This window comes from Somniosus microcephalus, unplaced genomic scaffold (assembly GCF_052327205.1).
Source record: "Somniosus microcephalus isolate GS21.2 unplaced genomic scaffold, FLI_Smic_1.0 unresolved_chr7, whole genome shotgun sequence".
Taxonomy (NCBI): Eukaryota; Metazoa; Chordata; class Chondrichthyes; order Squaliformes; family Somniosidae; genus Somniosus; species Somniosus microcephalus.
Genome location: NW_028225185.1, coordinates 6,699,458 through 6,725,495, shown reverse-complemented (window position 1 = coordinate 6,725,495; position 26,038 = coordinate 6,699,458). Strand labels below are relative to the sequence as shown.

At 51.4% G+C, this 26,038-nt stretch overlaps 1 protein-coding gene across 2 annotated transcripts in view; it reads right to left on the bottom strand.

The window, feature by feature from the left end:
• The window catches only part of LOC147086434 (semaphorin-4B-like), a 225,931-nt gene that overhangs the window by 38,015 nt on the left and 161,878 nt on the right, over nt 1-26,038 (bottom strand). For both annotated transcript variants that reach the window (XM_085978535.1, XM_085978536.1), the window contains 5 exons: nt 21,515-21,675; nt 17,185-17,247; nt 12,204-12,302; nt 10,252-10,363; nt 2,834-2,950 (listed from right to left, as the gene is read on the bottom strand). In XM_085978535.1, the coding sequence (XP_085834661.1) occupies nt 2,834-2,950; nt 10,252-10,363; nt 12,204-12,302; nt 17,185-17,247; nt 21,515-21,675 (552 nt within the window). The remainder of the gene's footprint in view (nt 1-2,833; nt 2,951-10,251; nt 10,364-12,203; nt 12,303-17,184; nt 17,248-21,514; nt 21,676-26,038) is intronic.

Here is a 26,038-nt window from a genome sequence, read left to right as displayed (position 1 = left end):
TCTAACAGGACTAGACAGACTAGATGCAGGAAGGATGTTCCCGATGGCGGGGGAGTCCAGAACCAGGGGTCACAGTCTAAGGATAAGGGGTAAGCCATTTAGGACTGAGATGAGGAGGAATTTCTTCACCCAGAGAGTGGTGAACCTGTGGAATTCTCTACCACAGAAGGCAGTTGAGGCCAACTTATTAAATATATTCAAGAAGGAGTTAGATATATTTCTTAAGGCTAAAGGGATCAAGGGGTATGGGAAGAAGGCAGGGACAGGGTACTGAATTTGGATGATCAGCCATGATCACTTTAAATGGCGGAGCAGGCTCGAGGGGCCGAATGGCCTACTCCTGCTCCTATCTTCTATGTTTCTATTCCAGCCCATCGTGTCCGCGCCGGCCAACAAAGAGCTCTCCAGCCTAATCCCACTTCCCAGCACTTGGTCCGTAGCCCTGCAGGTTAGAGCATCCCAAGTGCACATCCAAGTACTTTTTGAATGTTGTGAGGGTTCCTGCCTCTACCACCCTTTCAGGCAGTGAGTTCCAGACCCCCAACACCCTCTGGGTGAAGAAATTTCCCCTCAAATCCCCTCTAAACCTCCGACCAATTACTTTAAATCTGTGCCCCCTGGTTTTTGGCCCCTCTGCTAAGGGAAATAGGTAATTTCTATCCACTTTATCTAGGCCCCTCATAATTTTATACACCTCAATAAGGTCTCTCCTCAGCCTCCGCTGTTCCAAGGAAAACAGACCCAGCCTGTCCAGTCTTTCCTCATAGCCGAGATTCTCTACTCCCAGCAACATCCTTGTAAATCTCCTCTGTACCCTCTCTAGTGCAATCACATCTTTCCTGTAATGTGGTGACCAGAACTGCACGCAGTACTCTAGCTGAGGCCTAACTAGTGTTTTATACAGTTGAAGCATAACCCCCCTGCTCTTGTATTCTGTGCCACGGCTAACAAAGGCAAGCATTCTGTATGCCGTCTTAACCACCTTATCTACCTGGCCTGCTACCTTCTGTGGACATGCACTCCAAGGTCCCTTTGTTCCTCTACACTACTCAGTGTCCTACCATTTAATGTGTATTCCCTTTCCTTGTTAGCCCTCCCCAAATGCATTACCTCACACTTCTCCGGATTGAATTTCATTCTGCCATCCCCATTTACACCTCTTCTAGACCCATCTTTCGTTTCTTAACTTGTCCCATTACCATCTCCTCCTGCCTCGCACCATCATCCCTTTTGTCATTTAATCTCTCCTGCCTTCCGCCCTATCACAGACCTCACCTTCTGTTCTTTCCTCCTCTCCCTGCCCCCCGACACTTGCTTAAAACCTGTTACATCTCTGACCTTTTCCAGATCTGACCAAAGGTCACCGACCTGAAACGTGAACTCTGTTTCTCTCTCCGCGGTTGCTGCCTGACCTGACAAGCGTTTCCTGCATCTTCTGTTTCTATTTCGGGTTCCCAGCCTCCGCGGTGTTGTGCTTTCGTACTAATGTTACACCGCTATCGAGTCCTCTTTATATTGCCGTAATATTAACCCTTCGCCTTGGCCTGTTGCCCGCGATTTTAGATGCAGCGACTCCGGAACCGTTGAGTTGACACTGCTTCTTAATCGGCGGTTTAGTCACTGCAGTCAATCGAACCAAAAGACACGCATCATATATTTCAGATTTAACTCTAAACCGTTAAGTCTTGCAGGAGGAAACATCTGCAAAGCCAACATCCTTTTCAGGGGCCGGAGGCTGGGAGGGAGCGGCACCGATTTATAATCAGAAGTTCTGCTCGGTGGAATGGCGCTCAGCTGTAGCCAGAGTCGGGTGAAACATCGAAGATAGGAGCAGGAGTCGGTCATTCGGCCCCTCGAGCCTGCTCCGCCATTCAATGCGATCATGGCTGATCATCCAAACTCAGTACCCTGTCCCTGCCTTCTCCCCATATCCCTTGATCCCTTTAGTCTTAAGAAATATATCTAACCCCACCTAGTTTCATGTCGTCAGCAAACTTGGAACTGTTACATTTGGTTCGCTCATCCGAAGGGAGAGCTTCGGAGAATCTTTTTAGGTAGAGGGCTGCTGGGACGTGGAAAGCCCGACCCCCAAAGCAGTGCGGGGGGGGGGGGAGCAGCCTCCACGGTGGCTTTTGAAAGGGAGGTGGAAATTCCTCTAAAGGGCTGTGAGGAAAGGGCAAGGGGAATGAGACGGAGGGGAGAGCTCTGTCAGAGAGAGAGAGTGCACGTGAGGAATTGTAGTTAAGTCTCCTTACCTAAGAAAGGATGTACTTGCCATAGAGGGAGTGCAGCGAAGGTTCACCAGACTGATTCCTGGGATGGCAGGACTGTCGTATGAGGAGAGATTGGGTCGACTAGTCCTGTATTCACTAGAGTTTAGAAGAATGAGAGGGGGATCTCATTGAAACGTATAAAATTCTGACAGGGCTAGACAGACTGGATGCAGGGAGGATGTTTCCCCTGGCTGGGGGGGGTCTAGAACGAGGGGTCACAGTCTCAGGATACGGGGTAGGACATTTAGGACTGAGATGAGGAGAAATGTCTTCACTCAGAGGGTGGTGAACCTGTGGAATTCTCTACCACAGAAGGCTGTGGAGGCCAAGTCACTGAATATATTTAAGAAGGAGATCGATAGATTTCTAGACACAAAAGGCATCAAGGGGTATGGGGAGAGAGCGGGAATATGGTATTGAGAGAGAGGATCAGCCATGATCATATTGAATGGCGGAGCAGGCTCGAGGGGCCGAATGGCCGACTCCTGCTCCTATGTTTCGTTCTTTTTTCCCTTGCGCCATTCTGCGCAGCTGTACCAGTTCGAGGCCAATTCCCCTACCTTGCAACCAGTTGAAGGAAGCCTCTGTTTTAAGCGCGACGGCGTGCCCGAGGTTGCGGGAGATGATGGACTGGATCCCCTGGAAGTCATTCGTTGTTCCTGTGTACAGCTCCCCATCTGGAACACGAGACAAGAGACAGAACAGAGGGCGTTAGACCTGCATTTGCAGGGCACCTTCTCAAGTATCTTCGACACATCTCCAACTTTGAGGGGAGCCGACCGCAGCAACGTAGGGGAACGCGGCAGCCATTTTCTCTGCGCAGCAAGATCCCACAAAGGAGCGGTCAGTTTTTTCCCCGGTTGCTTTTGCTTCAGGGAGAAATGTTGGCCGAGGACGCGGTTGGCGAACTCCCCCTGCACTGCCTCCAGCAGTGGGAGCCACCAGAACCTTGAGAATGGGCAGACAGGGCCTCAGCTCATTGGCTTCTCCAAAGCAGAGCACCTCAGAGAGTGCTGCACACCCTCAATCCTTCAGCTGCAGGGGTCAACTTAGGTTAGTTGCTAAAGTCCTGGTCTGGTTAATAACAATGTCTCAGGGAGGAGGCAGCAGCACTTCGGGGCATCATGAGCTCCCTCTACACTCTCCCATCAAACACTCCCAGGGCAGGTACAGCACGGGTTAGATACAGAGTAAAGCTTCCTCTACACTGTCCCCATCAAACACTCCCAGGGCAGGTACAGCACGGGTTAGATACAGAGTAAAGCTCCCTCTACACTGTCCCCATCAAACACTCCCAGGGCAGGTACAGCACGGGTTAGATACAGAGTAAAGCTCCCTCTACACTGTCCCATCAAACACTCCCAGGGCAGGTACAGCATGGGTTAGATACAGAGTAAAGCTCCCTCTACACTGTCCCCATCAAACACTCCCAGGGCAGGTACAGCACGGGGTTAGATACAGAGTAAAGCTCCCTCTACACTGTCCCATCAAACACTCCCAGGGCAGGTACAGCATGGGTTAGATACAGAGTAAAGCTCCCTCTACACTGTCCCCATCAAACACTCCCAGGGCAGGTACAGCATGGGTTAGATACAGAGTAAAGCTCCCTCTACACTGTCCCCATCAAACACTCCCAGGGCAGGTACAGCATGGGTTAGATACAGAGTAAAGCTCCCTCTACACTGTCCCCATCAAACACTCCCAGGGCAGGTACAGCACGGGTTAGATACAGAGTAAAGCTCCCTCTACACTGTCCCCATCAAACACTCCCAGGGCAGGTACAGCACGGGTTAGATGCAGAGTAAAGCTCCCTCTACACTGTCCCTTCCAACACTCCCAGGGCAGGTACAGCATGGGTTAGATACAGAGTAAAGCTCCCTCTACACTGTCCCCATCAAACACTCCCAGGGCAGGTGCAGCACGGGTTAGATGCAGAGTAAAGCTCCCTCTACACTGTCCCTTCAAACACTCCCAGGGCAGGTACAGCACGGGTTAGATACAGAGTAAAGCTCCCTCTACACTGTCCCCATCAAACACTCCCAGGGCAGGTGCAGCACGGGTTAGATGCAGAGTAAAGCTCCCTCTACACTGTCCCTTCAAACACTCCCAGGGCAGGTACAGCACGGGTTAGATACAGAGTAAATCTCCCTCTACACTGTCCCATCAAACACTCCCAGGGCAGGTACAGCACGGGTTAGATACAGAGTAAAGCTCCCTCTACACTGTCCCCATCAAACACTCCCAGGGCAGGTACAGCACGGGTTAGATACAGAGTAAATCTCCCTCTACACTGTCCCATCAAACACTCCCAGGGCAGGTGCAGCACGGGTTAGATACAGGGTAAAGCTCCCTCTACACTGTCCCATCAAACACTCCCAGGGCAGGTGCAGCACGGGTTAGATACAGAGTAAATCTCCCTCTACACTGTCCCATCAAACACTCCCAGGGCAGGTACAGCACGGGTTAGATACAGAGTAAAGCTCCCTCTACACTGTCCCATCAAACACTCCCAGGGCAGGTACACCACGGGTTAGATACAGAGTAAAGCTCCCTCTACACTGTCCCATCAAACACTCCCGGGGCAGGTACAGCACGGGTTAGATACAGAGTAAAGCTCCCTCTACATTGTCCCATCAAACACTCTCGGGGCAGGTACAGCACGGGGTTAGATACAGAGTAAAGCTCCCTCTACACTGTCCCCAACAAACACTCCCAGGGCAGGTACAGCAGGGATTAGATACAGAGTAAAGCTCCCTCTACACTGTCCCATCAAACACTCCCAGGGCAGGTACAGCACGGGTTAGATACAGATTAAAGCTCCCTCTACACTCTCCCATCAAACACTCCCAGGGCAGGTACAGCACGGGTTAGATACAGAGTAAAGCTCCCTCTACACTGTCCCATCAAACACTCCCAGGGCAGGTACAGCACGGGTTAGATACAGAGTAAAGCTCCCTCTACACTGTCCCATCAAACACTCCCGGGGCAGGTACACCACGGGTTAGATACAGAGTAAAGCTCCCGCTACACTGTCCCATCAAACATTCCCGGGGCAGGTACAGCACGGGTTAGATACAGAGTAAAGCTCCCTCTACACTGTCCCATCAAACACTCCCAGGGCAGGTACACCACGGGTTAGATACAAAGTAAAGCTCCCTCTACACTGTCCCATCAAACACTCCCAGGGCAGGTACAGCACGGGTTAGATGCAGAGTAAAGCTCCCTCTACACTGTCCCATCAAACACTCCCAGGGCAGGTACAGCACGGGTTAGATACAGAGTAAAGCTCCCTCTACACTGTTCCATCAAACACTCCCAGGGCAGGTACAGCACGGGTTAGATACAGAGTAAAGCTCCCTCTGCACTGTCCCATCAAACACTCCCGGGGCAGGTACAGCACGGGTTACATACAGAGTAAAGCTCCCTCTACACTGTCCCATCAAACACTCCCAGGGCAGGTACAGCACGGGTTAGATACAGAGTAAAGCTCCCTCGACACTGTCCCTTCAAACACTCCCGGGGCAGGTACAGCACGGGGTTAGATACAGAGTAAAGCTCCCTCTACACTGTCCCCATCAAACACTCCCAGGGCAGGTACAGCAGGGATTAGATACAGAGTAAAGCTCCCTCTGCACTGTCCCATCAAACACTCCCGGGGCAGGTACAGCACGGGGTTAGATACAGAGTAAAGCTCCCTCTACACTGTCCCCATCAAACACTCCCAGGGCAGGTACAGCAGGGATTAGATACAGAGTAAAGCTCCCTCTACACTGTCCCATCAAACACTCCCAGGGCAGGTACAGCACGGGTTAGATACAGAGTAAAGCTCCCTCTACACTGTCCCATCAAACACTCCCAGGGCAGGTACAGCACGGGTTAGATACAGAGTAAAGCTCCCTCTACACTGTCCCATCAAACACTCCCGGGGCAGGTACACCACGGGTTAGATACAGAGTAAAGCTCCCTCTACACTGTCCCATCAAACACTCCCGGGGCAGGTACAGCACGGGTTAGATACAGAGTAAAGCTCCCCTACACTGTCCCATCAAACACTCCCAGGGCAGGTACACCACGGGTTAGATACAAAGTAAAGATCCCTCGACACTGTCCCATCAAACACTCCCGGGGCAGGTACAGCACGAGTTAGATACAGAGTAAAGCTCCCTCTACACTCTCCCATCAAACACTCCCAGGGCAAGTACAGCACGGGTTAGATACAGGGTAAAGCTCCCTCTACACTGTCCCATCAAACACTCCCAGGGCAGGTACAGCACGGGTTCGATACAGAGTAAAGCTCCCTCTGCACTGTCCCATTATACACTCCCGGGGCAGGTACAGCACGGGTTACATACAGAGTAAAGCTCCCTCTACACTGTCCCATCAAACACTCCCAGGGCAGGTACAGCACGGGTTAGATACAGAGTAAAGCTCCCTCTACACGGTCCCTTCAAACACTCCCAGGGCAGGTACAGCTCGGGTTAGATACAGAGTAAAGCTCCCTCTGCACTGTCCCATCAAACACTCCCAGGGCAGGTACAGCACGGGTTAGATACAGAGTAAAGCTCCCTCTACACTGTCCCATCAAACACTCCCAGGGCAGGTACACCACGGGTTAGATACAGAGTAAAGCTCCCTCTACACTGTCCCATCAAACACTCCCGGGGCAGGTACAGCACGGGTTAGATACAGAGTAAAGCTCCCTCTACACTGTCCCATCAAACACTCCCAGGGCAGGTACAGCACGGGTTAGATACAGAGTAAAGCTCCCTCTACACTGTCCCATCAAACACTCCCGGGGCAGGTACAGCACGGGGTTAGATACAGAGTAAAGCTCCCTCTACACTGTCCCCATCAAACACTCCCAGGGCAGGTACAGCAGGGATTAGATACAGAGTAAAGCTCCCTCTGCACTGTCCCATCAAACACTCCCGGGGCAGGTACAGCACGGGTTAGATACAGAGTAAAGCTCCCTCTACACTGTCCCATCAAACTCTCCCAGGGCACGTACAGCACGGGTTAGATACAGAGTAAAGCTCCCTCTACACTGTCCCATCAAACACTCCCAGGGCAGGTACAGCACGGGTTAGATACAGAGTAAACCTCCCTCTGCACTGTCCCATCAAATACTGCCGGGGCAGGTACACCACGGGTTAGATACAGAGTAAAGCTCCCTCTACACTGTCCCATCAAACACTCCCGGGGCAGGTACAGCACGGGTTAGATACAGAGTAAAGCTCCCTCTGCACTGTCCCATCAAACACTCCCGGGGCAGGTACAGCACGGGTTAGATACAGAGTAAAGCTCCCTCTACACTGTCCCATCAAACACTCCCAGGGCAGGGACAGCACGGGTTAGATACAGAGTAAAGCTCCCTCTACACTGTCCCTTCAAACACTCCCAGGGCAGGTACAGCTCGGGTTAGATACAGAGTAAAGCTCCCTCTACACTGTCCCATCAAACACTCCCAGGGCAGGTACAGCACGGGTTAGATACAGAGTAAAGCTCCCGCTACACTGTCCCATCAAACACTCCCAGAACAGGTACAGCACGGGTTAGATACAGAGTAAAGCTCCCTCTACACTGTCCCATCAAACACTCCTTGGACAGGTACAGCACGGGTTAGATACAGAGTAAAGCTCCCTCTACGCTGTCCCGTCAAACACTCCCAGGGGAGGTACAGCACGGGTTATATACAGAGTAAAGCTCCCTCTACACTGTCCCATCAAACACACTCAGGGCAGGTACAGCACGGGTTAGATACAGAGTAAAGCTCCCTCTACACTGTCCCCATCAAACACTCCCAGGGCAGGTACAGCACGGGCTAGATACAGAGTAAAGCTCCCTCTAGACTGTCCCATCAAACACTCCCAGGACAGGTAAAGCACGGGTTAGATACAGAGTAAAGCTCCCTCTACACTGTCCCATCAAACACTCCCAGGGCAGGTACAGCACGGGTTAGATACAGAGTAAAGCTCCCTCTACACTGTCCCCATCAAACACTCCCAGGGCAGGTACAGCACGGGTTAGATACAGAGTAAAGCTCCCTCTACACTGTCCCCATCAAACACTCCCAGGGCAGGTACAGCACGGGTTAGATACAGAGTAAAGCTACCTCTGCACTGTCCCATCAATCACTCCCAGGGCAGGTACAGCACGGGGTTAGATACAGAGTAAAGCTCCCGCTACACTGTCCCCATCAAACACTCCCAGGGCAGGTACAGCACGGGTTAGATACAGAGTAAAGCTCCCTCTACACTGTCCCATCAAACACTCCCAGGGCAGGTACAGCACGGGTTAGATACAGAGTAAAGCTCCCTCTACACTCTCCCATCAAACACTCCCAGGGCAGGTACAGCACGGGTTAGATACAGAGTAAAGCTCCCTCTACACTGTCTGTGATGAAATATGTCATTCATCAGGCACTCTGTATTCTCTGTGTTTGATTGTGCCTGTGACTGTGACAAGCAGGGGAGTTTAGTTTCAGTTTCATTTCCTTACCTGTACTGTATTGTGTGTAGGGCTCCGCCCATACCTGGCCCCTACTTAAGCAGGCCCCAGCGTGTCTCACAGGCAGTACAGCAGATCTCTGGATGAGAGACACTTCTCCACTGTGTATTACTTTCTGAGTTAATAAAAGCCTTGCTTTGCTCCGTTAACGTTGAGTCTCGGATTCTTTGAGGCACATCACTGTCCCATCAAACACTCCCAGGGCAGGTACAGCACGGGTTAGATACAGAGTAAAGCTCCCTCTACACTGTCCCATCAAACACTCCCAGGGCAGGTACAGCACGGGTTAGATACAGATTAAAGCTCCCTCTACACTCTCCCATCAAACACTCCCAGGGCAGGTACAGCATGGGTTAGATACAGAGTAAAGCTCCCTCTACACTGTCCCATCAAACACTCCCAGGGCAGGTACAGCACGGGTTAGATACAGAGTAAAGCTCCCTCTACACTGTCCCATCAAACACTCCCAGGGCAGGTACAGCACGGGTTAGATACAGAGTAAAGCTCGCTCTACACTGTCCCATCAAACACTCCCAGGGCAGGTACAGCACGGGTTAGATACAGAGTAAAGCTCCCTCTACACTGTCCCATCAATCACTCCCAGGGCAGGTACAGCACGGGTTAGATACAGAGTAAAGCTCCGTCTACACTCTCCCATCAAACACTCCCAGGGCAGGTACAGCACGGGTTAGATACAGAGTAAAGCTCCCTCTACACTGTCCCATCAAACACTCCCAGCGCAGGTACAGCACGGGTTAGATACAGAGTAAAGCACCCTCTACACTGTCCCATCAAACACTCCCAGGGCAGGTACAGCACGGGTTAGATACAGAGTAAAGCTCCCTCTACACTGTCGCATCAAACACTCCCAGGGCGGGTACAGCACAGGTTAGATACAGAGTAAAGCTCCCTCTACACTGTCCCATCAAACACTCCCAAGGCAGGTACAGCATGGGTTAGATACAGAGTAAAGCTCCCTCTACACTGTCCCATCAAACACTCCCAGGGCAGGTACAGCACGGGTTAGATACAGAGTAAAGCTCCCTCTACACTGTCCCATCAAACACTCCCAGGGCAGGTACAGCACGGGGTTAGATACAGAGTAAAGGCCCGTCAGAATGCCTCAGCTGAAACCTCAGAAGGGCACGCTTTTCTTTCCCCAGTGTGACACTCTCATCTCCCAAATTAACCACTCTCTCTGAGTGAGTTTGCCAATTTAGGGAACTGCTTGGAGATGCCAAGTCATTGCGAGCAGTCAGCGGAGAGAATCTTTCGTCGCTTCAGCCTGAGCTGGAGATCCCCGAGAGGAAATTGTCTGACCTACTGTGCCGGGCAGGCCCAATAAGATTCTGTGTCGGACTTGAGATGTCTATCGCCCCCCACCCCCCTCCACCCCGCGGCCCCTGGGCTACGTCACAAAGGGCCCGCCTCGTTCGGGACAGGGGGGCTGTCGCTGCCGTGCGCCACTCACCAACCATGGTTGCCGTGTATTTCCGCAGGGGGTCAAAAGGGCAGCGACCTTTGCCATCCTCGGTCAGGGGGGCGCCGTTCGAGTCGCTGAGGAGGGAGAAGGTTTCGACATCCTGTAAGACACGGAACGCTTCGTCAGTGTGTTGCTCATTTGCGTAGACAGTCTCCGTATCGCACACGCTGAACAATCGGCGCAATTAACGGGACGCCGGCAAGCATCCGGCAAAGCTTGCCCAGTGGAGTTTGTATATGTGCGCAATGCCAGGGGCATCGCCTGTGTTGCTAAGGACAGAGAGACACACAGATACACAGAGAGAGAGACAGAGAGAGAGAGAGACACAGAGAGGGAGTGTGAGGGTGCCGGTCAGTTCCTTCAGTAACCCCTAGATGGCACCTTCACTAGTTGGTTTCCCTTTGCTAAATTGTTACTTGTTTACTTAACTGCCTTTCATCAGGTTCATTGGTTTCACCTGTTTTTGCTTGTATTTAAGTTCTGTGGTTTCTTCCCTCTGGGCTCAGTCCTGACAGGGGAGTCAGTCTTGACTAGGTGCCCCGTCTTGACTAGGTGCTCCGTCTTGACAAGCCTGTTGCCCTGTGGTAGCTTGCCTTGACAAGCCGGTTGCCTTAGTGGTTGCTTGTCTTGACCTCCTATGTCTATAACTGTTCATCTGTTATGTTTCTGCTTGTATTTAAGTTCTGTGGTTCTTACCTTTGTTCTCGGTCTTGACAAGGTGCTGACAAGTTGCTCAGCCTTGATAAGGTGCTCAGTTTGGGCAAACTGGTTGCCCTGTGGCAGCTTGTCTCGAGCTCAGTTTTGACAAGCCGGTTACCTCACGGTAGCTTGTCTTGAGTCCCTATCTTGACAAGCCGGATGCCCTGGGGTAGCTTGTCTTGAGCTCAGTCTTGACAAGCCGGTTACCTCACGGTAGCTTGTCTTGAGTCCCTATCTTGACAAGCCGGATGCCCTGGGGTAGCTTGTCTTGAGCTCAGTCTTGACAAGCCGGTTGCCTCACGGTAGCTTGTCTTGAGTTCCTATCTTGACTTGCCATTTGCCTATGTGGTAGCTTGTCTTGAGCTCCTATGTTTTGTAACTGTTTACCTGTGTGATTCTAGTAAAGTACTGTTATTTAAGACTGCATATCTGCTTCTCGCCTCGTCTGTCTGCACTTGGGTCCAGAACCAGCCTCGCCCGGACAGCACGGCCCCATTTCTGCACGGCCCCGTGACAACAACCCTGACAACAACCCTGACAGAGAGAGAGAGAGAGAGAGAGCGAGAGAGAGAGAGAGACAGAGAGAGAGAGAGAGACAGAGAGAGAGACAGAGAGACAGAGAGACAGAGAGAGAGACACAGATACTCCTATTTTTCTGTTTCTATGTTTGACAGCTCAAACAGCTCAGCCCAACATTAAAGGGACATTTCACTATCTCTGAATGATTGATTTCCGACCAAACGCAAGGAAAGCTGTGTAAAGCACTGCGGCTAAAGAATATCAGCACTGCAGTCGGAAGAAGGTGGCCTGGCCGGTCATCTCGCCTACGGGGATCAGGCTGCAGTCGGAGGATGGAGGGACCTGGCCTGTCTTTCCGCTTACGAGGACCTACAATCAACACTGGGCCGATCATCGGCGGGTGGTTGCATGTATGGCGTCTCGCAATAGTATTGGTGGACTGCTGGAATAGTGGTTGAATTTTGAATCTGTCTTAGGAACAATAAAAGGTTGAAGGCATAACCCATGTGTCTGGTGTAATTTCTCCTAAGTCTCAAGTCCGAACTCTATAACCTGTTGGATGGGGTAAAGGGTGATTCCGCACGTCTTGCAAAAGTCAAAGGGGATCTGTTGATGGCGAATCGCTGTGCGGGTTACACGAGTGGGATTAGCAGAACCTGCCCAGGTTGCAGGGCTGGGCTTGGCCCTGCGTGTGTGCTGAATGTTGAGGACGTGGCTCTTACGATGTAGGCGCAGGTCGGGCTGAAGGCGTAGGTCCCGCAGGCGTAAATGTGAGTCTCGTTCACGGGCAGCACCACGCGGATGAAGTTAAAACAGACTGTCTGCGAGGAAAAAACAAAGACAAGAAGAGCATGTTACTGCACCGGGAACGTTCGGAGGGGGCCGCACATTCACAGGCTGACGGGCCAGCAAACACGTCCAATGTCTTGATACTTTGTAAGCCCAGTTTCTCTCGCTCTGGTGCTGAAGTTTGCCATCCAGCACCTCAACACAATGGCCTGATCTTCACCAACACCCACACACTCTGCACCGAGGACACTGGACAGCGATCAGGAGCAGGACTGAGCGAGCGCCGCACTGTCGGAGGGGCAGTACTGAGGGAGCGCCGCACTGTCGCAGGGGCGGTACTGAGGGAGCGCCGCACTGTCGGAGGGGCAGTACTGAGGGAGCGCCGCACTGTCGGAGGGACAGTACTGAGGGAGCGCCGCACTGTCGGAGGGGCGGTACTGAGGGGGCGCCGCACTGTCGGAGGGGCAGTACTGAGGGAGCGCCGCACTGTCGGAGGGGCAGTACTGAGGGAGCGCCGCACTGTCGGAGGGGCGGTACTGAGGGAGCGCCGCACTGTCGGAGGGGCGGTACTGAGGGAGCGCCGCACTGTCGGAGGTGCAGTACTGAGGGAGCGCCGCACTGTCGGAGGGGCAGTACTGAGGGAGCGCCGCACTGTCGGAGGGGCAGTACTGAGGGAGCACCGCACTGTCGGAGGGGCGGTACTGAGGGAGTGCCACACTGTCGGAGGGGCGGTACTGAGGGAGCGCAGCACTGTCGGAGGGGCAGTACTGAGGGAGCGCCGCACTGTCGGAGGGGCAGTACTGAGGGAGCGCCGCACTGTCGGAGGGGCGGTACTGAGGGAGCGCCGCACTGTCGGAGGGGCAGTACTGAGGGAGCGCCGCACTGTCGGAGGGGCAGTACTGAGGGAGCGCCGCACTGTCGGAGGGGCAGTACTGAGGGAGCGCCACACTGTCGGAGGGGCAGTACTGAGGGAGCGCCGCACTGTCGGAGGGGCGGTACTGAGGGAGCGCCGCACTGTCGGAGGGGCAGTACTGAGGGAGCGCCGCACTGTCGGAGGGGCAGTACTGAGGGAGCGCCGCACTGTCAGTGGGGCAGTACTGAGGGAGCGCCGCACTGTCGGAGGGGCGGTACTGAGGGAGCGCCGCATTGTCGGAGGTGCCATCTTTCAGATGAGGCGATAAACCGAGGCCCCATCTGCCCTCTCAGGTGGATGTAAAAGATCCCATGGCCACTATTGGAAGAAGGTGGTCATGGAAAAGGACAGGGATGGGCCGGAAATAAAGGTTCTAAATTGGGGGAAGGCCGATTTTAATAGGATAAGGCAGGATCTGGCCAAAATGGACTGGGATCAGCTACTTGTAGGAAAATCCGCATCGGAGCAATGGGAGGCTTTCAGAAGGGAGATTGAGATCATACAATGGCAACATGTTCCCGTAAAGGTCAAGGGTGGTTCCAAAAACCACAGGGAACCGTGGATGTCAGGGGATATACGAGAATGGATTCGAAAAAAAAGGAGGGCTTTTGGCAGATACAAAAGGCTAAAGACGGAGGAAGCCCTAGAGGAGTACAAAAAGTGCAGGGGGATACTTAAAAAAGAAATTAGGAGATCAAGGAGGGGCCATGAAATAACACTGGCGAGCAAAATAAAGGAAAATCCTAAGATGTTTTATAAGTATATTAAGGGTAAGAGGATAACTAGGGAAAAAATAGGGCCCATTAGGGACAAAAGTGGCAATCTGTGTGTGGAGCCGGAAGATGTAGGAGGGGTTCTAAATGAATTTTTTGCATCTGTTTTCACTATGGAGAGGGACGATGTAGACATAGAAATAGGGCGGGGGGACTGTGATATGCTCGAACACATTAACATCGAGAGGGAGGAGATATTGGCGGTTTTAGCAGGCCTAAAAATGGATAAATCCCCAGGCCCGGACGAAATGTATCCCAGGCTGCTGTGTGAGGCAAAGGAAGAGATTGCCGGGGCTCTAACACATATATTCAGGACCTCTCTGGCCACAGGGGATGTGCCAGAGGACTGGAGAACCGCTAATGTAGTACCATTATTCAAGAAGGGGAGTAGGGAAAAACCGGGGAACTACAGGCCAGTGAGCCTAACATCAGTGGTGGGAAAATTATTGGAAAAAATTCTGAGGGGCAAAATCAGTCTCCACTTGGAGAGGCAAGGATTAATCAGGGATAGTCAACATGGCTTTGTCAAGGGAAGATCATGTCTGACTAATTTGATTGAATTTTTTGAGGGGGTGACTAGGTGTGTGGATGAGGGTAACGCAGTGGATGTGGTATACATGGATTTCAGTAAGGCCTTCGATAAAGTCCCGCACAGGAGACTGGTCAAGAAGGTAAGAGCCCATGGAATCCAGGGTGCCTTGGCACGTTGGATACAAAACTGGCTTAGTGGCAGAAGGCAGAGGGTGATGGTCGAAGGTTGTTTTTGTGACTGGAAGCCTGTGGCCAGTGGGGTACCACAGGGATCGGTGCTGGGTCCCTTGCTGTTTGTGGTCTATATTAATGACTTGGATATGAATGTAAAAGGTATGATCAGTAAGTTCGCGGATGATACAAAAATTGGTAGGGTGGTAAATAGCGAGGAGGGTAGTCTCAGTCTGCAGGACGATATCGATGGGTTGGTCAGATGGGCGGAACAGTGGCAAATGGAATTTAACCCGGAAAAGTGCGAGGTGATGCACTTTGGGGGGACTAACAAGGCAAGGGAATACACAATGAATGGAAAGACCCTAGGCAAGACGGAGGGTCAGAGGGACCTGGGTGTGCAAGTACACAGATCCCTGAAGGCGGCGGAACAGGTGGATAAGGTGGTAAAAAAGGCATATGGGATACTTGCCTTCATTACCCGAGGCATAGAATATAAGAGCAAGGAGGTTATGATGGAGCTGTATAAAACACTGGTTAGGCCACAGCTGGAATACTGTGTGCAGTTCTGGTCGCCACACTACAGGAAGGATGTGATAGCTTTGGAGAGGGTGCAGAGGAGATTCACCAGGATGCTACCAGGGCTGGAACGCTTCAGCTATGAAGAGAGACTGGGCAGATTGGGTTTGTTTTCCTTGGAGCAGAGGAGGCTGAGGGGGGACATGATTGAGGTGTACAAAATTATGAGGGGCATAGATAGGATGGATACTAAGGAGCTTTTTCCCTTAGTAGAGGGGTCAATAACTAGGGGGCATAGATTCAAGGTAAAGGGCGGGAGGTTTAGAGGGGATTTGAGAAAGAACTTTTTCACCCAGAGGGTGGTTGGAGTCTGGAACTCACTGCCCGGAAGGGTTGTGGAGGCTGGAACCCTCACAACATTCAAGACGCATTTGGATGAGCACTTGAAATGCCATAACATACAAGGCTACGGACCAAATGCTGGAATATGGGATTAGATTAGACAGGGCGTGATGGCCGGCGCGGACACGATGGGCCGAAGGGCCTCTATCCGTGCTGTATAACTCTATGACTCTATGAAGAGCAGGGGGAGTTCTCCCCGGTGTCCTGGGGCCAATATTTATCCCTCAACCAACATCACTAAAAACAGATGATCAGGTCATTATCACATTGTTGTTTGTGGGAGCTTGCTGTGCGCAAATTGGCCGTCACGTTTCCTACATTACAACAGTGACTACACTTCAAAAAAAGTACTTCATTGGCTGGAAAGCGCTTTCAGACGTCCTGAGGTTGTGAAAGGCGCTGGAGAAACGCGAGTCTTTCTATTTAACTCCGGGAGATTAACACATCCAATGATATCATGTGGTGAGGGGGGGGTTGACAGCGTAGAGAATGAGAACCCCCGTCTGGTGGAAGCAAGTTGGTCGTGTCTCGAAGATGGTGGGGTATGACTCACCGCCCGGTTCCCACAGCCGGTTCAAGCCTTGCCCTGAGGCAGGGCGAAGGCCCATTTACTCAGTGTATGCGCGCACTTTCACACGGCAGACCCGCCCAGGAACAGTCCAGGAGGTGGGCCTCTTCGTGGGGCCGTGAGGCACAGGGCAGTTGCGCGGGATAAACATGGAGACCTCAAACCCGGCACTAAGCTCACGGTCTACAGAGCAGCAGTGATATCCGCCCTGCTGTATGCCTCAGAGACATGGACCATGTACAGCAGGCACCTCAAAGCGCTGGAGAGGTACCACCAACGCTGACTCCGCAAGATCCTGCAAATCCATCGGCAGGATAGGCGTACCAACGTCAGTGTTCTCGCTCAGGCCAACATCCCCAGCGTCGAAGCTTTGACCACACTTGATCAGCTCCGATGGATGAGTCACATCGTCCGCATGCCCGATACGAGACTCCCAAAACAAGCGCTCTACTCGGAGCTCCGACACGGCAAGAGAGCCCCAGGTGGGCAGAGGAAACGCTTCAAGGACACCCTGAAAGCCTCCTTGAAAAAGTGCAACATCCCCACCGACACCTGGGAATCCCTGGCCCCAAGAACGCACAAAGTGGAGGAGAAGCAACCGGGAAGGCGCCGAACACCTCGAGTCTCTTCGCCGGGAGCAAGCGGAAGCCAAGCGCAGGCAGCGCAAGGAGCGCACATCAACCCAAGCACCCCACCCGCCCCTTCAACCACCGTCTGCCCCACCTGTGACAGAGACTGTAGGTCCGGCATTGGACTCATCAGTCACCTGAGAACTCATTTATAATGTGGAAGCAAGTCATCCTCGGTTCCGAGGGACTGCCTAAGAAGAAGAAGAAGAAAAGATGGAGCCCCACCACATCCACAGTCACGTGAAAATATGAAGTGAGATTTTATTTAAGAGTCAACAAGAGCCCGTGATTTTTTGGGGGGGACCGAGAGACGACAGGACAGGCGGGGGAATTGATGCTGCGTTCTACGTCTCGCGTTGCAGCCATGCTCAGGGGGTCGCGGTAACGGGATAAATATACCGGCCTCACCTCTTTGATCTTCCCTTTAAAGGAACACTCATTCACCTTCTTCTCCGTGGCCTTCCAGTGGAGCTGAAACGAGCAAAAAAACAGAACCGTGATGAAATGGTTTTGAAAGATGGCACCTGACCTTTGGCAAGTTCCTCCCCCTGCACTTCCTTCCAAGGGATGCTGACTCTCGCTGGGTTCCACCAGCGACAGAAGACCTTCCTTGTCTGACACAAGCGGCCACCCTTCACGTGATTTTTTTAATTCATTCTCGGGATGTGGGCAAGGCCCAGCATTTATTGCCCCATCCCTAATTGCCCCTTGAGAAGGTGGGTGGTGAGCCGCCTTCTTGAACCGCTGCAGTCCGTGTGGTGAAGGTGTTCCCACAGTGCTGTTAGGGAGGGAGTTCCAGGATTTTGACCCAGCGACGATGAAGGAACATAGAAACATAGAAGATAGGAGCAGGAGTCGGCCATTCGGCCCCTCGAGCCTGCTCCGCCATTCAATGAGATCATGGCTGATCATCCGAATTCAGTACCCTGTCCCTGCCTTCTCCCCATATCCCTTTAGCCTTAAGAAATATATCTAACTCCTTCTTGAATATATTTAATGATTTGGCCTCAACTGCCTTCTGTGGTAGAGAATTCCACAGGTTCACCACTCTCTGGGTGAAGAAATTCCTCCTCATCTCTGTCCTAAATGGCCTACCCCTTATCCTTAGACTGTGACCCCTGGTTCTGGACTCCCCGGTCATCGGGAACATCGTTCCTGCATCTAGTCTGTCTAGTCCTGTTAGAATTTTATAAGTTTCGATGAGATCCCCTCTCATTCTTCTAAACTCCAGCGAGTATAAGCCCAATCGACCCAATCTCTCCTCATACGTCATTCCTGCCACCCCAGGTATCAGTCAGAACGGCCGATATATTTCCAAGTCAGGATGGTGTGTGACTGGGAGGGGAACTTGGAGGTGGTGGTGTTCCCATGCGCCTGCTGCCCTTGTCCTTCTAGGTGGAAGAGGTGGCGGGTTTGGGAGGTGCTGCCGAAGAAGCCTTGGCGAGTTGCTGCAGTGCATCTTGTAGATGGTCCACACTGCAGCCACGGTGCGCCGGTGGTGCCAGTGTGCTCGGACTGTGAGGGCTGGATTTTACCAGCCCTGAGGAGGCGGGTTTGGAGGCGGGACTGATGGCAAAATCAAAAAGAACGGGAGCGGGTCCTGAACCCACTCCCAACCCGCCTCCAAACAATCTTCCCGGGAGTCGGGTCCCCGATTTTCGCAGGGACCCACCTCCTAGCGGTGGGACGAGGATTATAGCCACTTAACTGCCTGTTAACAGGTAGTTAACAGTCATTTTTAATGTGTTTAGATTTTTCATTTTTAAGTCATTTTTAACGGCCCGGAAATTCGGGTCTCCACGGGTGAGTACGCACGGGGTACTCACCCGTAGGCCCAATGGAAGTGCCGGTTTCCTGCATGCACTGCGCATGCGCGGGAAACCGGCACTTCCATTCCTCTGAACGAAGGGGTTCAGAGGTCGAATGCGTGCGCAGGAGAGGCTGCGCGTGCGCATCGAACTTCGTTTTTTTTTTTACAGGTTTTCCCGGGAGGGTAAGTCTGCAGAATTTAGAAATGTAAAAAGCCGGCGTAAGGCCTGCTTTTTACAAGGTAAGTGGTTGTCGTCGTACGTGTCTTCACACTGTTCCCTTTGGGGAACTGTATGAAGTGGTGGAAGGATTTCTGGCCGCGATTAACGCTCCTCCCGTGACCGTAACCATCTTCGTACCAGCCATTAGGGTGGTTAGTCCTATGGTGGGAGGGTTTTACGGGCTCCCACAACCCATACGAGGGGGGGGGCCACCCATACCCACGGATGCAAGTATCCCGCTGGATGTCAACCCAGAATTTAGAGCCGGAGCTCCGACTCCACTTGCCGGGACTGTCTGGAGCGGGGTTCGAAACCCTACGCCTTCTGGCCCAGCGGCGGGGATGCTACCGCTACACCAAAGGCCCACTCCAGGTAAGTGGTGAATTAAGTAAAATTAAAACATTTTTTCCACAGGTTTATTATTTTTAAATACTTTAAAGCAAGGTAAGTTTATTTTTAGCCCCGTTAAATATAAAATTGTATTTATCAAAAATTTAAATTATTGTTTAAAATAGCTATTTCATGTAATTTATAGTTTATTTAAAAAATGTGATTTAAAAAAAATTTCTTTGAAGATTTAGTGCTGTTTTGGGGCCGTAGTATTTATAAGTCTTGACAGCACTTCCTGTCAGACTTATGAATGGAGCATTCCCTGCTCCGATTGGCTCCCCATGGCCCACGTGATCCCAGGGGACGCATCGATCTAACTGCGCCCCTGGGATGCGCAAGCACTGCGCGCTGGCAGCTGGAGCAGGCCCAGGCTCGGAATCCCACGCGGGCCCACAGCTCAACGGCCGGCGCGCTAGGTAAGTGCAGGTCGGGGGCTTGTACCCGCAGGAAGCCCCCGACCCGAATTTCTGGGCCAATGTGTTTAGATTTTTAATGTGTTTAGATTTTTCTGTAGGTGACAAGCTTTGAAGTGCTTGTGTGGCCTCACCTCATTGGGAGAAGTGACAGATCGCTTCTGTAACCTCACCTGCAGCTGCCATCTGTTTTATCCTAAGGAGAGAGTCATTGGAGAGCCTGGGTGCAAGGGCTCACCTTTGTACAGTGATTGTCACCGACAGATCATCCGTCAAAAATAAATGGCACATGCCCCTTTAAGAAAACCAACGTCATCTGACGCGGGTTTTCCCTTAATTGGCCGGCAAGCCCGCAGGGCGGGGCCTAACAAGGCCAATCGGGGGAAAATAGCGTCTGTGCGTTGGCCGTCGCTGGGGGGGGCAGGACTAGAACCCGGAAGGCAGCAGTCCCGCACCCCAACCCGTCTCGGCAGGTAAAATCCAGCCCTATGTGTTGGTGGGCTATTCGACCATGAGCATGATTTTTTTTTCATCCTCTCCCCGGCCCAGGGGCGCCGAGGTCTGGTGCGGTGCTCCAACCACCACTCCTGGCGAAGATAAGCTTTGGCATCTGCTCGTACCTGGGACTAAAAGCAGGCCAGCAGGGCGCTGGCCAAAACACTCACCACAATCTCACGGCCAAAGCGGCGCTGGGCACCGGGTCATCCTGTTGGGGAACTGAGGCAAAGGGGAGCTCGCGGTGATAACTGTACAAAGGGGTGTTGGATAATTTTTATCCCTCTTAGGAACAGCTCTGGGAATGCTCGAGACAGCAATACGTCCCGGCAATTAACTTCATTCATTATTGTTCCAAAACTTTCATCTTAAGACTAAGTACAGAGCAGTGCAGGCAGCCCTACAGCTGGAAACTCACGCGTAAAGGACTCCCCGGGAATCCGTGGCAATTTCATAAGAACATAAGACGTAGGAGCAAGAGTAGGTCTTTCGGCCCCTCGAGCCTGCTCCGCCATTCAATAAGATCATGGCTGATCTGATCTTGGCCTCAACTCCACTTCCCTGCCCGCTCCCCATAACCCTCGACTCCCTTATCGTTCAAAAGTCTGTCTATCTCCACCTTAAATATATTCAGTGACCCAGCCTCCACAGCTCTCTGGGGAAGAGAATTCCACAGATTCACGACCCTGTGAGAGAAGAAATTCCTCCTCACTTCTGATTTAAATGGGTGCCCCCTTATTCTGAAACTATGCCCCCTAGTTCTAGATTCCCCCACGAGGGGAAACATCCTCTCGGCATCTACCCTGTCGAGCCCTCTCAGAATCTTATATGTTTCAATAAGATCACCTCTCATTCTTCTAAACTCCAATGAGTATAGGCCCAACCTGCTCAACCTTTCTTCATAGGACAACCCCTTCATCTCAGGAATCAACCTCGTGAACCTTCTCTGCTCTGCCTCCAATGCAAGTATATCCCTCCTTAATTTCCTGTCCAGGCCATTTGCGGTACCTCTCCTTGAAGGTTCCCTAACTTTGTAGCCCTCGTTTATACTATTTTAAAGAACAATCGCTATGGGAGCAATTTAAACCTGATTAACCCCCCAGTTGGGACACTGATGGGATTGGGTGCAATGCTGGTTTTACCGGCACCCGCCCCCCCCACAAATGAGAGTAATATCGGGTGTGGTGTAAAACTAGCGTAACACCCGATCCTGTCTGCTTTGCCGCGCGTGGGTTAGATTACGATTGCACCTCCCTCCCCCCCCCGCACCCCGTGATTGTCTTATATTATGCTGTTGGTGCTGCTGCCCCAGTCTCTGGAGGGGGACATCGACCCACGATCTTCCGGCCCAGAGGCGAGAGTGCTACCCGCTGAGCTTCCTGCCTGCCGTGCGGAGAAAGCGCCACTTGCCTCTTTTATTAACTCCATGTGCCCGTCGGCAGCCAAGTCAATGGAGAAGAGGATGTCGCGGGCGCCCACGTAAAGCCTCTCGCCGTCCTGGCTGAGCTGCAGGGTGCTGTAGTTCTGATAGCCTTCCTTTGAAAACCGTTCGAATGTCCGACTGGGGTCGCCTGCGGTGGAGAGATCACAGGGTCAGGTGGTGGGGGAAACAGCGGCCTACGGAGAAGCCTGAGGGACTAGGCCTCGCGGAGCCGCGCGGGGAGCCTCATTCTGAGGTGCCGTCGGTGGGGGGGAGGGGGGGCGGTTGGGAACTGACCTCCGACCCCAGCCTGTTTCAAGATGGCCTCCTTCCCGTCGCCATGCCGCGGCGGCGAGAAGGAGGCCCCAAGTCTGACCTTTGGCCTCCCGCTCAAGTTACATCACCGTGCAGATAGACGGTGGTTGCCAGCTGCTGGCAAGGTTAAAACGGGAAGGGGAGTGGGATTCGGGGGGGTGGGGGTGTAGGGGAATGCGAGGGGCGGTGGGGTGCGGAGAAGTCCAGTCATGGCATCAGCCCTGCAATTCGCTTAATCGCACTGGAAAATTTCTCACAGCTCGAAATAAGATCAGCAATTGATACCCGTGCGATGCGAGATGCAGGAATGGCGCAGAGAACTTCAATCGCAAACTAAAAAACGTTTTTTTTTTTGCTCTCCGGTGTGACTGAGAACGTGCCAGACTGATGCTCGAGAAAGCGCCCCCACCCCCCCCCGCCTCCCCGTCCAAACCCAGCTGGGTGGCTGAGGACGGACGTCCCTCACTGAAAGTCGCTGCACCAGTCGCTGAAGGTAAGCATGCAGGTGCAGCAGGCCTTCGTAGCGAGAGGGTTTGAGTACAGGAACAAGGATGTCTTGCTGCAGTTGTACAGGGCCTTGGTGAGACCGCACCTTGAGTATTGTGTGCAGTTTTCGTCGCCTTATCTGAGGAAGGATGTTCTTGCCATGGAAGGAGTGCAGCGAAGATTCACCAGGCTGATACCTGGGATGGCAGGAATGACGTATGAGGAGAGATTGAGTCAATTGGGCTTATACTCGCTGGAGTTTAGAAGAATGAGAGGTGATCTCATTGAAACTTATAAAATTCTAACAAGACTAGACGGACTAGATGCAGGAAGGATGTTCCCGATGGCGGGAGAGTCCAGAACCAGGGGTCACAGTCTAAGGATAAGGGGTAGGCAGTTTAAACCGGAAGTAGAATCTGGGTATAAAAGGGGCGGGGCTAGTGCTGTGCACGGAGTGCTTTGTGCATTGAGTGCTGCTGGAGTTTTGCTAAGTGGGAGAGTTCGGCTAAGTGGGAGGTGAGGGTGTGTTTTTTGCTCTGTTTTGTTCCCCACTCCCAGGCTTAGACAGCACTGCGGAGGCGGAGCAGCGAGACGAGTCAACCAAACAGGCCCCACAGACAGTATTCAAGGAGGAGGTTGGTGATCAGCTGGTTGGTTGGTTTTCTTCCTTCTCTTCTCTTTTATACCTTTAAGTTGGTAAGTCCTATTGAATAGTGGTGTGACATTATCATCTATATCCGGGCAGGGTCTTCATAACTAATAATAAGAAATTTAATTAATTATATAGAATGGAGCAGGTGATGTGTTACTGTTGCGAGATGTGGGAGCCGGTGGTCCCCATTGAGGCTCACGGTGATTACATCTGCGACAAGTGTTTGCTGCTAGAGGAACTCAAGTCCCATGTTATGGAGCTTGAGACCGAGCTTCAGACACTGCGACACATCAGGGAGGGGGAGAAGTTCCTGGACTCTATGTTTCAGGAGATGGTCACACCTATGAAGTTAATTACTGCAGATGTAGTCCGTGGTCAGGGACAGGACGGTGTGACTATGAGTGAGGAAGGTACAGGGATCCAGGATGTAGCGTTGAAGGAGACGCAGCCCTTGTTCTTGTCCAGCAGGATCGAGGTTCTTACTCCCTGTGAGGGCGGGAGCGGGGACTGCAGGGAGGATGAGCAACCTGGCCACAGCACCGTGGTACAGGGGGCCATTCAAGTGGAGGGAGTAAAAAGAAATGTTGTAGTGGTAGGGGATAGTATCATTAGGGGGATAGATAGGGTTCTCTGCAGTCAAGAGCGGGAGTCCCGAAGGCTGTGTTGCCTGCCCGGTGCCAGGGTTAAGGACATCTCTTCTGGGCTGGAAAGAAACTTGGAGTGGGAGGGGGAGGATCCAGTTGTTGTGGTCCATGTTGGTACAAACGATGTAGATAGGACAAGGAAGACGGTTCTGTTAAAGGAGTATGAGCAGCTAGGGGTCAAATTAAAAAACAGAACCTCAAGGGTAATAATCTCTGGGTTATTACCTGAGCCACGAGCGAATTTGGCTAGGATAAATAAAATTAAAGAGTTAAATGCGTGGCTCAAAGACTGGTGTGGGAGAAATGGGTTTTGCTTCTTGGGACACTGGCACCAGTACTGGGACAGGAGGGAGCTGTTCCGTTGGGACGGACTCCACTTGGCCAGTGCTGGGACTAGAGTCCTGGCGAATCATATAACTAGGGCTGTAGAGAGGGCTTTAAACTAATTAGTGGGGGGGAGGTTTCTAGAGAGCAAATAATAGAAATGACAACAGAGAAGGTCATAGACTTAGGTAGCAGTGGGGGAATTAAAAAACAGAACGTGTCAGGAAGGGACAGAAGGTATGGAGTAAAAAGTAAAGTACTAAAAAGGGAAAAAACAGGAACTAAGTGTTACAAAACATATTTTAAAGTTCTTTATCTGAATGCACGTAGCATTCGTAACAAAATGAATGAGTTAACGGCACAAATAACGACATATGGGTATGATCTTGTGGCCATTACACAAACATGGCTGCAGGGTGACCATGACTGGGAATTAAACATACCAGGTTATTTAACAATCAGGAAGGACAGGCAGGAAGGGAGAGGAGGTGGGGTGGCTATGTTAATAAAGGAAGGAATCACTATAATACAGAGAAATGATATTGGGTCAAAGGAGCAGGATAGTGAAACAGTTTGGGTGGAGATAAGGAATAATAAGGGGAAAAAAACACTAATAGGTGTAGTCTATAGGCCTCCGAACAGTTGCAACTCTGTTGGACGGAGTATTAATCAGGAAATAGTTGAGGCTTGTAATAAGGGAACAGCTATAATTATGGGGGATTTTAATTATCATATTAACTGGACAAATCAAATTGGGCAGAGCAGCCTTGAGGATGAGTTCATTGAGTGTATTAGGGATGGGTTTCTTGAGCAGTATGTAACTGAACCGACCAGGGGGCAAGCAACCTTAGATTTGGTCCTGTGTAACGAGACGGGATTAATTAAAAATGTCCTAGTAAAGGATCCCCTTGGAATGAGTGACCATAACATGGTTGAGTTCCATATTCAATTAGAGGGTGAGAAGGTTGGATCTCAAACAAGCATGCTGAGCTTGAATAAAGGAGACTATGAAGGTATGAGAGCGGAATTGATTAGAGTGGACTGGGAAAATAGATTAAAGGGTAAGACGGTACATGATCAGTGGTGTACATTTAAGGAGTTATTTTACAACTTCCAAAAAAAATATATTCCACTGAGGAAAAAAGGGTGTAAAAGAAAAGATAGCCATCCGTGGCTAAGTAAAGTAATTAAGGATAGTATCCGACTAAAAACAAGGGCATATAAGGTAGCCAAATCTAGTGGGAGGATGGAAGATTGGGAAGTCTTTAAAAGACAGCAAAAAATAACTAAAAGATTGATTAAGAAAGGGAAGATAGATTATGAAAGTAAATTAGCAAAAAATATAAAAACAGTAAAAGTTTCTATAGTTATATAAAAAGAAAAAGGGTGGCTAAAGTAAATGTTGGTCCCTTAGAGGATGAGACCGGGAAATTAATGGTGGGAAACATGGAGATGGCAAAAACACTGAACAATTATTTTGTATCAGTCTTTACAGTAGAGGACACTAAGAATATCCCAACACTGGACAAACAGGGGGCTCTAGGGGGGGAGGAACTAAATACGATTAAAATCACTAAGGAAGTGGTACTTGGTAAAATAATGGGACTCAAGGCGGATAAATCACCTGGACCTGATGGCTTGCATCCTAGGGTCTTGAGGGAAGTAGCGGTAGGGATTGTGGATGCATTGGTAATAATTTTCCAAAACTCACTGGACTCAGCAAAGGTCCCGGCAGATTGGAAAACTGCTAATGTAACACCCTTATTTAAAAAGGGTAGTAGGCAGAAGGCTGGAAACTATAGACCTGTTAGCCTAACATCTGTGGTTGGTAAAATGTTAGAGTCCATTATTAAGGAGACAGTAACAGTACATTTGGATAAACATAATTTAATAGGACAAACTCAGCATGGTTTCATGAAGGGGAAGTCATGTTTGACAATGGTGACAGCACGGTGGCATAGTGGTTAGCACTGTTGCCTCACAGCGCCAGGGACTCGGGTTCGAATCCGGCCTCGGGTGACTGTCTGTGTGGAGTTTGCACATTCTCCCCGTGTTTGCGTGGGTTTTCTCCGGGTGCTCCGGTTTCCTCCCAC